Source organism: Corylus avellana, chromosome ca7, assembly GCF_901000735.1.
Source record: "Corylus avellana chromosome ca7, CavTom2PMs-1.0".
In the NCBI taxonomy this organism is placed as follows: domain Eukaryota; kingdom Viridiplantae; phylum Streptophyta; class Magnoliopsida; order Fagales; family Betulaceae; genus Corylus; species Corylus avellana.
In genome coordinates, this window is record NC_081547.1 from 10294378 (window position 1) to 10307225 (window position 12848).

The window sequence follows — 12848 nt, forward strand, 5'->3', positions numbered from 1 at the left end:
TCCCAAAACCCATTGGCCCTGGGCTGTTATTGTACCAGGGCCGGTACTGTAGCGCACTTTTTTTGAATATATGTGTTTGATTGGTTTTAGTGAAAATGTTTTGTGGGAAAAAGTAAATAAATATATTTTATATGGAAAAAAATAAAAAAATTTGTTTTGTAGTGATTTTTTTATTTGAATAATAATAAAAAAAATAATTGATGTGGTATAAAAAGTAGAGATGTTAGAATTAATTTTGAGGTGAATTTTTTTTTTTTTTTTTGGGATTGAGGCTAGCTCTGAAACAGTACCAGCCCAGAGTGATTGGCAAACAGGGCCATTGATCTTCGTAAGCCGGTCTCAATTTTTATGAACATTACTTTATGCAATGATGATGGTGATGCAAATGATAGAGTAATAATGTCAATTAATTTTAATTTTAATTTTCAAAGAAAGAGGTTGGAGACTGGAGGGGTTTACAATTCAAATTGGATTGTAGGGCCCCACGCCACGTGTCCCTTCCAAATCCTGCTATTAAAACCCCCCCAACTCATCACTTGCTTAGCGCCCACTTACAACAGAGAAATTAGGACTGGCCCCAATACAAGAGGAAGGCCAATCACGCAATTAAGCGGAAAACGGAGGGCAAATTATGAGCAGCCCACTACGCACAAGGGATTTTTTCTCCAAAGTCCTTCAAGAAAACGTTTTCAAAACCCTCGCTCCCAAGAAACTCCCCTCTCTCTCTTTCTTTTCTCTTTCAAAGCCGTTCTGTGATACTTCAGCCAAGACCCTAACCCTAGCTTCTCTCCCAACGACATTAGGGTTTTGATTGCTGCCTATACATATATATAGTACGTAAATACATATATTTTTGGATTTTTGTTGTCGGGCTTTGGGGTTCTTTTCGGTGAGAGTTTGAGATGGTCTCTGGTGGCTCGCTTGTCGAGGGCGGTGAGACTCAGATACTCTCGGCGCGCGTGCGCAGGACCATCCAATCCATCAAGGAAATTGTGGGCAATCACTCTGAATCGGATATCTATGCGGCCCTAAAGGAAACTGACATGGATCCTAACGAAACCGCACAGAAATTGCTCAACCAAGGTGGGGGCTTCACACTGGCTTTCGCTTTGTTTGTTTTGATTTTGTGCTTTTCTGCTTTGTTTTGGTTAATGGGTTTTTGTTGATTCACTGATTTTCCGCTTGCAACTTGGTTAAGCTTTTGTATTTTTAGATTTCTTTAGTGTTTAAATGTGTTATTGGCTCACATTGGTTTTAACTTTGTTTGTTTACGCTGTTCAATTTCGTTTTCTGCTTTTTGCCGGGTATTGGTTAATGGAATTTGTTGTTTTACTGTCTTAAATAACCACTTATCCCAAAAGTTTAAGCCTTTAGGACAAATGTTGATTTAACATGGTATCATAGCCAAAGGGAACATTAAATTTGTCAATTCACCCCTCATTTAAATTAAATATTCTACGTGTTGGCCTCACCTAGGAAAATAGAGTTTGCTCCCATACTTGAGTCGAGGGGGAGGGTTAAAGTGTTCATTAAATCATTAAATTTACCTCTTCCTATAAGCTTAAGCTTTTGGGATAAGTGGTGAATTAACATAAAAATAACTGAGCTTGGAAGTTGGGTTTTAGTCTCTTGAGGGGTTGTTGTTTTTGTGTATTACGCTCTTTAGTTCGAATTATGATATTTTTGGCCGACATGCGTATGTAGGGGTTTTTGTTGTGTCTTGGCCTATTGGTTGGTTATTCTTGTGTTTGTAGGGGTTTTTTGGATTTTGATATTTTACCTTGGTCCACATTTATGAAGTAAAGTAATTTATGGGCTGAGGATGTTGGACTATGGAGTATATTTTTGGACTTGGGACTTTGGTGGGTTGTGGTAAAATGTGAGGAATTTGTTGGTGATTGCTTAGAACTGCTAATTTCTAAACTAAGTTCAACTTGAAATGGTTTTAACTTGTCTATTGTGATTGTTTTATTTGGTTTAGTGTGCTTTGTTGGCTTCTGGTTGCTTTGTGCTGATCTTTTGTTTGGCACTTGTCCCATAGACTGTGAAATTGGTTTTTATTGCATGCATTGTGTTATCAGCTCTGCCTTAAACAAAAGACAATTCAAAAGTTTGACAGAAAGTTATCAGTCGTGCACTCAGCTTCTAGCCATTCATAAATCTTTTTATCATATATTTTGTATTATGCCATTCAAAAAAGGCAATAGGGGAAAGAGAGAGAAGAAGTATCCTGGATTGCTAAAATAAGGAATAAAAGTTATAGAATACTTTATTTTTCCAATATGATGTATTAGATCGTTCCTGATTTACAACTCTGTTCCTAACCTGACTGTTTAGCTTAGTTGAATATGGTTTTTCTGTTCCAGGAAGCCAATTTCTTTTTGATTGCTTCATGTTCCCCGAATCAAATGAAATCATGTCTATGTTTTAGCATTTTTATGGTGCAATCTCTCTCTTTTGTGTGTATATATATAAAACATAATATAATATAAAATTTGGCATGAGGGTTTTGTGGCGTTCAATCGGGCTTTAATTTGTTCTGATTTAGTTTGAGAGAATTTTCTTACAAGTGCTGAAATTTTGTTTTCATAGTAGATTATTGATATAACAGTCTAAGATACTGATGTTAGAGGTTGCATTTGGTTCTTGTATTAGGGTATTACTTACAACTTATATTGGATAATTTGTCATGTGATAAGATATTTTAGGTTATTCTTGCCTATGACCTCTTTGAAGTCTGAAATGCACAATTTTGTATCTTTCAGTTTTTACCCTCTCCATTATAGAGCTGAAGTGGATTGCCTTTGTGTAATATGATATTTTTTAATCTTGTTCTTGTATTTTTAATCATATTTTAATGCTATGTTCTTATATTCTTATTTGTTTTAACTCAGACCCATTTCTTGAGGTGAAGAGAAAAAGAGACAAGAAGAAGGAGGTATGACCTTTAGTAATTTTTATTTTTGGAGCTAATTCCTAATAGTCCTCTTTCTTGTATCACTTTCTATTTGTTCAACGGTGTGAGATATTATTTGATTGCCAATTATTTATGAATTTTGATGTACAGTCTTGGTTGCAGGAATATCTTGGGGTTGGTTTGGTTAAGTTTTGAGAAGTTTTGTGTTTTGAAAAGAGTTTTGGAAAAGGTAAAAATGGAAAATTGATTTGGTGGGGGCCACATTTGGAAAGTGTATATGGGGTCCACAGCATGAGATTCGTTTTGAAGTTTTGATTAGTGTTTCTGAAAAAAAAAAAACTGTGAAGTGTTTCTACAAAAATAAAAGGAAAAAAAATTGTGCTGTGGGGATATGGCTCTTAAGGAAGCATTTCCACAATTATATGGAATTGCTTACACAAAGGATGCTCACTTGAAACTTTCTAGTGGCTCCAATCAGTGGAATGTAAGTTTTGCTAGAGCAATTCATGATTGAGAGGTGAATGTCTTTGCTTTGTTCTTCAGGGTGATCTATTAAGTCAATGTGAGATCGGAAGGTGAAAACAAGCTTTAGTTGGTCCCCTTCAAAAGAGGGTTGTTCAATGTTAGATCCTTCTATAGTGTCATAGGTTGTAATAATAGCTTTCTTTTTTCTTGGAAGAGTGTTTGGTGGACTAAGATTCTTTTGAAGACGACCTTTTTGCTTGGTTGGCAGCCCTAAGAAAATCCTTACCATGGATAATTGTGGGAAACGACATGTCATTGTGGTTGATAAGTGCTGTATGTGTCAAAGGAATGGGGAGTTCGTGGACCACTTCTTCTCCATTGTGAGATTGCTTGTGCCTAACATTCTTCAGTTGATTTGGGCTGTTTTGGGTTCTGCCTAGAAGAGTAGTCGATTTGTATGCTTGTTGGTGGATTGTTAGCAACACTCTTAAGTGCTGCTGTGTTAAAGATAGCGCCATTGTGCCTTTTGTGGTGTCTATGGAGGGTAAGGAATGATGGAAGTTTGGAGGACCGTGAGAGAACGTTGGAGAAGATTTTGCCTTTAATTTTCAGTACTCTGTATCTTTGGACATATGCTTTTATTTCTCCATTAGTTATTGGTTATCATAATTTTTTTTTTTCTTTTTTCTTTTTCTAGCTAAGATGTTTTCTCTTGTATATTTTCTGTGCACCTGGGTGCCTCTTATGCTTTTAATGATTTTTTGATTACTTATCAAAAAAAGCAGTTGCTGAAATTAGTCTCCACGGTGGTTGTTGCATGGTGGCAGCCATCGTGGTGGTGATTTGGCAGCCACCGTGCTAGACGGATCTAGTGGCAACCAAGGAGATGTCAAACGGTGATGGCCGCCAGACGGTTCTGGCGGCAACAGCGGGGCTGCCAGACAGATTTGGCAGCAACCACGGGTCCACCACCGCAGCTTTTTTATGTTACAAGGAAAATTCACCCCTGAAAAAATGAGCTTGTGTTTATTTATTTTTTGAGAATTATTGTGTTCTATTTTTTGAGTACTACTTCGTTAAAACTTAAAAGTGTTGGGATTTGAAAAAAAGAGTTTTGTGGTTTGTTTTGAGGTGTGTTGGTGGTTGGGCCCACATTTGAAAATCCTTTTGGAGAATTAATACTTGAGAAGAGTTTTTAGTGATTGTGTAGCGAAAACAATTTTTGAAAATGTTGCCTAACAGACCCTTGATTTTTATGCAATTTCTTAGATTGTCAAGTGCATGAGCATATTTCAGGTACACTGTTAGGATGTTTTCAGGAAGGCCTTACGGTTGTTTATGCTGCTAATATTGTGGTCTTCTGTGTAGCATGCTGTTGGTTAATGTTGACAATAGCATGTTGTAACATCTGTAATCATTTGAAAGATGTTGACCTACTTCATGTTTCTCTTTTAAGTTTTTAACTACACTCTTAATCTATTTGTTGTCTGTAGAACCAGAATCCTCGCATTTGTTGTTATCACCTTCATTTCTTTTTTTTTTTGATAATCCATGAGAATGAAGTTAACTGACAATATTACCTCGATGAAGCAAAAAACTTCCTGCATATATTATTTTTTATCTTGTAAAAGTAATTCACCTGTTAAACCTTTTAAACTTTATTTTGATCCTCTATAATCCAACCGTGATTATTTTTATTTATTTTCATTTTTTTATTTTTTTCTCTCGGTTTCAAAGGGGAAAGCGACATATGAGTTTATGAGGAGACATAATGGATATGCATATTATATGTGGCATATGGTTTTTTACCATAACAGTACTACACATGGCTCTCTTTGAGGCGCCTGTTTGATGCTTGTAGCTATAAAAATGTTTATGTGATGTTTGAACCTGCTGCATTCCTGTCTTCATAATTGGTTACCAAGATAATTTTTCTTGTGTATTCCCTTGCATGAAGAGCTTGTATGTGGGGAAAGGATGTTTACGACATCTATTATTCTCTTTTTCAATTTTTTCCCTATGAGCATTTTGGAGGATAGTTAATGATATTTTAGGGCTCACTAAGGTTTTATTTTTATTTAAATCCTCCTTTCTTTGTCCTTCAATTTTTTAAGAGAAATTTTCTGCTAAGTAATATCTTGTCAAAAACAAAATGTGCATGTAGAATACGGGGCACATGGGCTCTGCAGTTGCACGAAGACATTCCGAGAATGTTGGTCAAGGGATAAAATTTCATACATTTTCTGACCGTAATGTTCGAAGAGGAGGCTATACACGGAATGCTTCACATGGTAATTTAAATCTCACCAGTTTATTATCTCTTTTTTTCTCAGTACTTTTTAACTTGAGTATCATTCCTTTAGACATGGTACTCTGCTGTTCAGTTTTAGTGTTTGCTAAATATGCTTTTCACCCCTTTTTTATTTTTTTATTTTTATTAACAATCTGAAGAAAAAGTTGACATTTAAATTGTTGAAGAAGATGATTTTTTTTAGAAGTAATCAAAATATCACTATAGTTGGGTGCTAAATGCTATTTGTATCTTATTCTTTGTTCTAAATTCAAATTGAAGTATTTGACCTAGATGATTTTTTTTTTTTGATAAGTTTGACCTAGATGATATAATGGTAGACACATTACCTCACCAAGTTTCTGATTTCATGATTCCTGTTTTGATATGAACAAGTATGCATCTTTAAGAATTTACTTTGGGGTGATAATTGCCATTTCTATCTTATTCTTTGTTTTGAAATTCAAATTTGAGTATTTGACCATTATGATATAATGTTAAAACAGTGATTAGTTTTTCTGATTTTCTTTTTCATTTCTCTCCCTCTTAGGCGCTCTCTGTTTATACTTCCCGTGTATGTGGGTTGTGCCCCTTTGCGCTTTTTATTTATATCAATTACTTATCAAAAATGATATAATGTTAAAACACTATCTGGCCAAGTTTTGGATTTTGTGATCCCAGTTTGCTATAAACAAGTGTGTACCTTTTAAGAATTTATTGTACTGAACTTGGGTGAACACTTTATTTAAAGCAAATATAGGACTTGATATTTAGTAGATGTTTAGTTAATTGTTTTGAAATGTGAAGTTTGTTAATGCGTGAATGTGTTACAGACATGAAGTTCTAACAACCAAAGCGAGAAGTATCAATTAATTTATAGTGAGCTTATAATGGATCTCTTTGAACTTAGGTCTTGTTTTTTCATCCTTTCACTAATTCCTGCTGTAATTCTGGCATTACTTGATAGTTGATACATTTATAATTTATCCAGCATTGTTCTTCATGCTATACAATCTGCGAAATTTTATGGGTTCTTTGTACTTTGTATTTCATATTTGTGCATTGAACACCTTCACATTTTCCCCCAAAATATTTATGAAAATGGACCACCGGTTTCATTTCTTCTGTTTAGTGTGCGTGGACTTCTTGTTGATGGTTAGATTCTTGCTAAATGCAGGCGAGTTCCGTGTTGTGAGAGATAACAGAGTTAATCGAAATACAGATAACAAAGTGAAGCCTGCTTCGCCGCAATGTACAGTGTCAACCAATGAGAAAGTGATCTCAAATGTTCCTGAAAAGGGGTGAGATTCTTGTTTCAAACTGATTTAATCTATATATTTTTCTTAGTTTTATATCTGTGCCTCAATGTAAAATGATATAATATTTTCATCAAAGAACCTATTGGCCACTTGTCCAAATTGTCTATAACCATTGGTTTCCACACCCATATTCCTTCATTTTGAAGGTAAAGAAAACAAGTATAGGCCTCGTTTGGTAACAGTTTTAAAACACTCTTCTGTTTTCAGGACCAAAACACTTTTTCAACCCCATTACAAACAATTCAAAACATAACACTTTTTTTTTTTTCAAATGTGGACCCCACCAAAAAACATTTCTCACCTTTATATTACATCAAAACACTTTTTCAAAACAAAACCAGAAAACATTTTTGAAAACCATTATCAAATGTACCCATCGTTTAAACATGCTACATCTAAGAAAAAGCAATAGTGTAAAAAGGAATATCATGAGTTTTTGGCTTTTAGCCAAATAATAGAACGATGAGAGAAATGACCAATAATAAAGACATTGAGGCTTCTAGCCTCTAGGTCCATGTAGGGTGATCCAGGTTTCCAGTAAATTTGGTAATTTATGATTATCTCCTGTCTCAGATGGTGAGAACTAAGGAATGAGATTCAAAGAAATGAAATTAGTTAAATGAATACATTTTGCAATGAACATAACCATAAGTAATGTATCCCCTAGAGGCATCTCGACCTAGAAAACCTGTTAATGTCTGATAAAGCTTGGATGTTGATATTTAAATTGAGAATTATAGAGGAGACAAAGCTTGGATGTAGATATTTAAATTGTGATTTCCTTGTTCTTTTTGTTAATTCTAGTTAAGTGTTTCATTTTTTATACTTCCTGTGTGCCTCTTACGCTTTTAATGATATTTGTCAATTACTTATCAAAAAAGCATAGACGAGACAAAGTCAAGGAGCTTAGGGGTTTTTTCTTTTCCCTGATAGTAGTAATAGCACCATACCCTTATTAATAACTAGGCAAAGCTGCGAACAAGATGAATCTGTGCCTTGTTTGAAATATGATCCTTTCTGAGGAAGAAATAGATTTTGTGGACAATGAATTAGACAAACACTGTCAAGAAGATGGAGTGGAGCATGACCTAACTAAGCACATATTCTGCACTGTATTAATCAAGTAGTTTATATATGGTCTTTGTTATTCTCTTTACGCAGCTTAACAGAAACCTCAGGCAGTCAGAAGCCCTCTGGTGGACGAAGTTCATCTCAGACTTTGAATGGGCCAACTGATTCACACCCCAGACATGCTCGAGATGTCAGTTCAAGAGGCACTGATGGGAAACCAGTGCTTGAGGAAAAGCGGGCTTCAATTCCCAACACAAATTCACGGGTGCCAGTGGCAAAGTCGAATAACTCGCAACCAAATCCTGCAACTCTAGCATCAAGCAGTTCTGCTGTTGGGGTGTATTCTTCTTCTACCGATCCGGTTCATGTGCCATCCCCAGATTCCAGACACTCAGGAACTGTTGGAGCTATTAAGCGTGAAGTTGGTGTAGTTGGCGTCCGCCGACAGTCTTCTGAAAACTCTGTCAAATCAACAACCATGCCAAGTAGTTCTTTCTCAAATTCACTTTTGGGAAAGGATGGTTCTTCTACAGAGGAATCACTTCGACCCCTCAACACCATTTCTAGAACCGACCAACTCAGCCAAACTACTACAACTGATTCTGTTATTGCCAGCATGTCAGTCAGCAGAACATTCTTAAGCAACCAGTATAATAGCAGGCCACATCAGCAACTTGCAGGTCATCAAAAAGGTATAGTTGTCAAAAATGAAATATGTTTGTAATGAAATGTTCGATAGATTTTGATGACTGGAATTTTGTTAGTGCAAATAGAAGCAGAAGCTTACTTAATTGTGTGCTGGTCATAATCTCAAGACTTACAATTGTGGTAATCTGATGCTGGGCAACGACTTTTTGTAATGCTTGTGGTCATGGCTTAGTAGAACCTGTTTAAGCAAGATAGCTTTTAGAATGTGAATAGAAAACTCAAGTATTATATTTGGTTTTATTTGTTTGTAGTATGAGAAGCTTAAGTTCTGTCTTTAGTAAAGCCAAATATTTTGGAAGCTGCTTACAGCTAATGTTTTCAATTACACAGCATTCTATAAGAAGGTTCGTTTTCTGTTTTTAAAGGAAAAAAAATTCATCAAAAATAGATTTTTGTCCCATCCATATATATAATTTTTTTTATGATGCATTACCAATACACCATTAAGCCCTCTAATTATTTGAGGGTGTCTTTACATTTTGATTAATGACTTAATGCATGAGTGTAGCAACTTAGAATGGCCCATTTTACCAGCACCTCTTTTTTTTGACAAGTAGGAAAGAAGGATGTCTCATCACTACATCCTGTAATTCATGTCTGTTTCTAAACTTAGGAAGAGAACTGATCATGAGTTTTGATGCAGCTTCCCAGCACAAAATAGAGTGGAAACCTAAATCAAGCCAAAAGTCAGCTGTTAGCAGTCCCGGGGTGATTGGAACACCTGGAAAGTCTGTTTCACCTCCTGCTGAGAATTCAAAGGATTTGGAATCTGAAGCAGCTAAGCTGCAAGATAAGCTTTCACGAGTAAACGTCAATGACCATCAGAATGTGATCATTGCCCAGCATATTCGAGTCCCTGAGACTGATCGCTGTCACCTTACTTTTGGCAGCATAGGGACAGAGTTTGATTCTTCTAGGAATCTTGTTTCTGGACTGCAACCGGTTGGAACTACAGAAGAATCAAATGGGGAACCTGCGGCAAGGTTAGTGTTATTTTTATTGTTCTATAAATTATTTACATTCTGGGATGGTGAAAAACTTTGGACATCTAAAATGTGATTGTTTGTATCTGAAATTCTCTTGTTTTAAGATTTATTTCAACATTTTTTATATTCAGGCACAATATTATCAAAAAAAAAAAAAAAAAAAAACAATTACATGGATATAATATATAATTTACCTGAGCAAATATTAATATCAAATGCATGATGGCAGTTTGTCGGTGTCAGCTCCAGAGTCTTCTGGTGATGATGCTTGCAGCAGCAAGCCAGCTGAGTTACGTGATGCCCAAGTTAGAAATTCTGGATCTGATTCTCCAGCATCTGTAGTGGCGTCTGAGCATCAATTGCCTGATAAAAAAGAGTCCTCAAGCCCTCGGAATTTGGACAATTATGCAGATATTGGGTTGGTTCGGGAGAACAGTCCATCCTATGCCCCTTCAGAGTCACAGCAGCATCAAGATCCTCCTGAACTACCAGGTTTTTCGGTGAGTTCATCTTTTAGACATGATACTTCAAAAGTTTACCTGCTACACTTTGACTTTGACCATGGAAGGTGGAAGTTGCTCTTTGCTTGACTTTAATGTTTTGTAGACTGGTGGGCTTTATCACAGTAATTATTGGCACTCTGGCATATAGGTTCTTATACTTCTCATTATCATGCCTTATGACGGGTACTGGTTTTCAAGCAGGCATATGATCCTCAGACTGGTTATGATATACCTTATTTCAGACCCACAATGGATGAATCTGTACGGGGTCAGGGTCTTCCATCTCCTCAGGAGGTAAATTTGAATTATTTGTTGTTGTTAGATGGCATTAATTAGCTGCTTATCTCTCTGTGCACTAGTATGAAGACATAACCCTGTTTCGTGTAATGTTTATTTTTGGGGATGCATAACAACCACTTGGATACTGCTCATCTTTTAGGGGCTTTTGGTTATATTTTTTCTGTTCATTTTTTGTAGGGCATGTATTTATATAGGAAAAAAAGGAATATTTTATGGATGATTAACAATGATTGCCAACTGATATTAGTAGTTATTATTAAACTACTTTTTAAGTTTCTAAAATTTTGATTATTACTCAAAAAGGTTTGATCTTGAGCAATACACGTATATTTTTCATGTAATGGGCTTTTCTCTTTGACCATAAACGTGCAAAGTTTGATGCTACCAGTTCAATTGATGCTTTGCTTTCTCTTATACAGGCTTTAAGTTCGCACACAGCCAACAGCATCCCTGCATCTACAATTGCCATGGTACAACAGCAGCAACAACCACCTGTAGCACAGATGTACCCGCAAGTTCATGTTTCCCATTATGCAAATCTTATGCCATACCGTCAGTTCCTTCCTCCACTTTATGTTTCGCCAATGGCCATGCCTGGCTATTCTAGTAACCCTGCCTATCCTCACCCATCAAATGGTAGCAGTTACTTGCTAATGCCAGGGGGTAGTTCACATCTAAATGCAAGCAGCCTGAAGTATGGAATTCAACAGTTTAAGCCTGTTCCTGCTGGCAGTCCCACAGGGTTTGGGAATTTTACTAATCCAACTGGGTATGCTATCAATGCTCCTGGCGTAGTTGGTGGAGCTACTGGGCTTGAGGATTCATCTCGAATCAAATACAAAGATGGCAATCTTTATGTCTCAAATCCTCAGGTAAAAAATGTATTTCTTGTTTTATTTATTTGTTTGATGCATCAAAGATATCCATCTTGAGACTTGCCGCAGATAAGTTGTGGAGGCCTCAAGTTATAATTTTGGGATGTCCTTTTATAAGTGATGTTAGTAGTAGCGTTGGTGTCTAATATCTCAGTTCATGAAGGAAACAAGTTGCTTTGAATTTAAAATTCAAATTTTTTATTTTTTCATTTTGATGTTGGTTATTATTATATATATATATGTGTGTGTGTGCGTGTGTAATAGTGACCAGATCCTATTACCTCATCTTCTAGCATTTCTGCTTCGTGTTATCATGAACTGCTGCATCTTAGAAATAGATAAATAGGTGCCTGCCATTTCAAGGTGTATTTTTCATTGTCTAAAAAACATAAAATGGATTTATATTTATGTATTTTGAATTTAATGAACTGCAATACGAGCGCAAGTTTGTTACAGACATGTTCACCGGGGGTGTACCTTGCCTTTGAGTGTGCTCGGCTTTCTTCTCTCGTTTTTTAGTGTATATTTTCAATCAAATAAATTCTAGTTGTCTTACTGTTGGGGGCCGGTATGATGCATCTCTCTCTCTCTTGATTGCAGTTGGTTGGGATAATAACTTGTTTATTATTTTCAATATTTTGACATGGCAGGCTGACGCATCTGAAATTTGGATTCAGAACTCAAGAGAGCTTCCAGGCTTGCAATCCACTCCATATTACAACATGCCAGGGCAATCGCCACATGGTGCTTATATGCCATCCCACACAGGTCATGCTTCCTTTAATGCAGCTGCTGCACAATCTTCCCACATGCAATTTCCAGGTATGTACCATCCTCCACAGCCTGCTGCAATTGCTAACCCACACCACTTAGGCCCTGCTATGGGTGGTAATGTTGGAGTCGGTGTAGCTGCCGCTGCTCCCGGGGCACAGGTTGGTGCCTATCAGCAGCCCCAACTGGGCCATCTCAATTGGACAACAAATTTCTGATGGAAACATGAAATTAACCCCTTTTTCCTTGTAAGGGACTGAAGTAGCTATAGAAAATTTTCAGTCGTCTTTGTGAAATGAATAGCCAATCTCTTTTCTATCTAATGCAGTGGGTGGTGTTTAGTTTCAATTTACTTTGTTGGCATTGGATTTGGCGTCATTTTCAATTCCGATTGCAGAAAATTTAGTCCTCACAGTTTACCCCATCACAAGTGAGCTCTTCATAATAGATGGGTTTTAACCTTGTTATTTTTATATTTCCTTTATCATATAGCTTTGATTTACTGGCAAAAGGTGTCTTTACTACATTGTTACAGACACTATATATTGGTTACTATCGACCATTTGGATCTCGGAAAGAAAGATAGAAATGCATTTATATGATCAAATGGAGCCAAAATTATTTCGTTATGATAGTTAAGTAG

General features: G+C 36.3%; 1 protein-coding gene across 1 annotated transcript; it reads left to right on the top strand.

Annotated features, from left to right (window-relative positions):
- The first annotated feature begins 579 nt into the window (after positions 1 to 579).
- LOC132186475 (GBF-interacting protein 1-like) lies at positions 580 to 12553 on the top strand. Its single transcript, XM_059600454.1, has 10 exons — positions 580 to 1083; positions 2895 to 2938; positions 5547 to 5673; positions 6850 to 6973; positions 8153 to 8754; positions 9414 to 9753; positions 9986 to 10256; positions 10461 to 10553; positions 10979 to 11431; positions 12085 to 12553. Exons 1-10 carry the CDS (start codon positions 903 to 905, stop codon positions 12421 to 12423), a joined length of 2574 nt encoding a protein of 857 aa, XP_059456437.1. The 5' UTR covers positions 580 to 902; the 3' UTR covers positions 12424 to 12553.
- Positions 12554 to 12848: the final 295 nt, after the last annotated feature.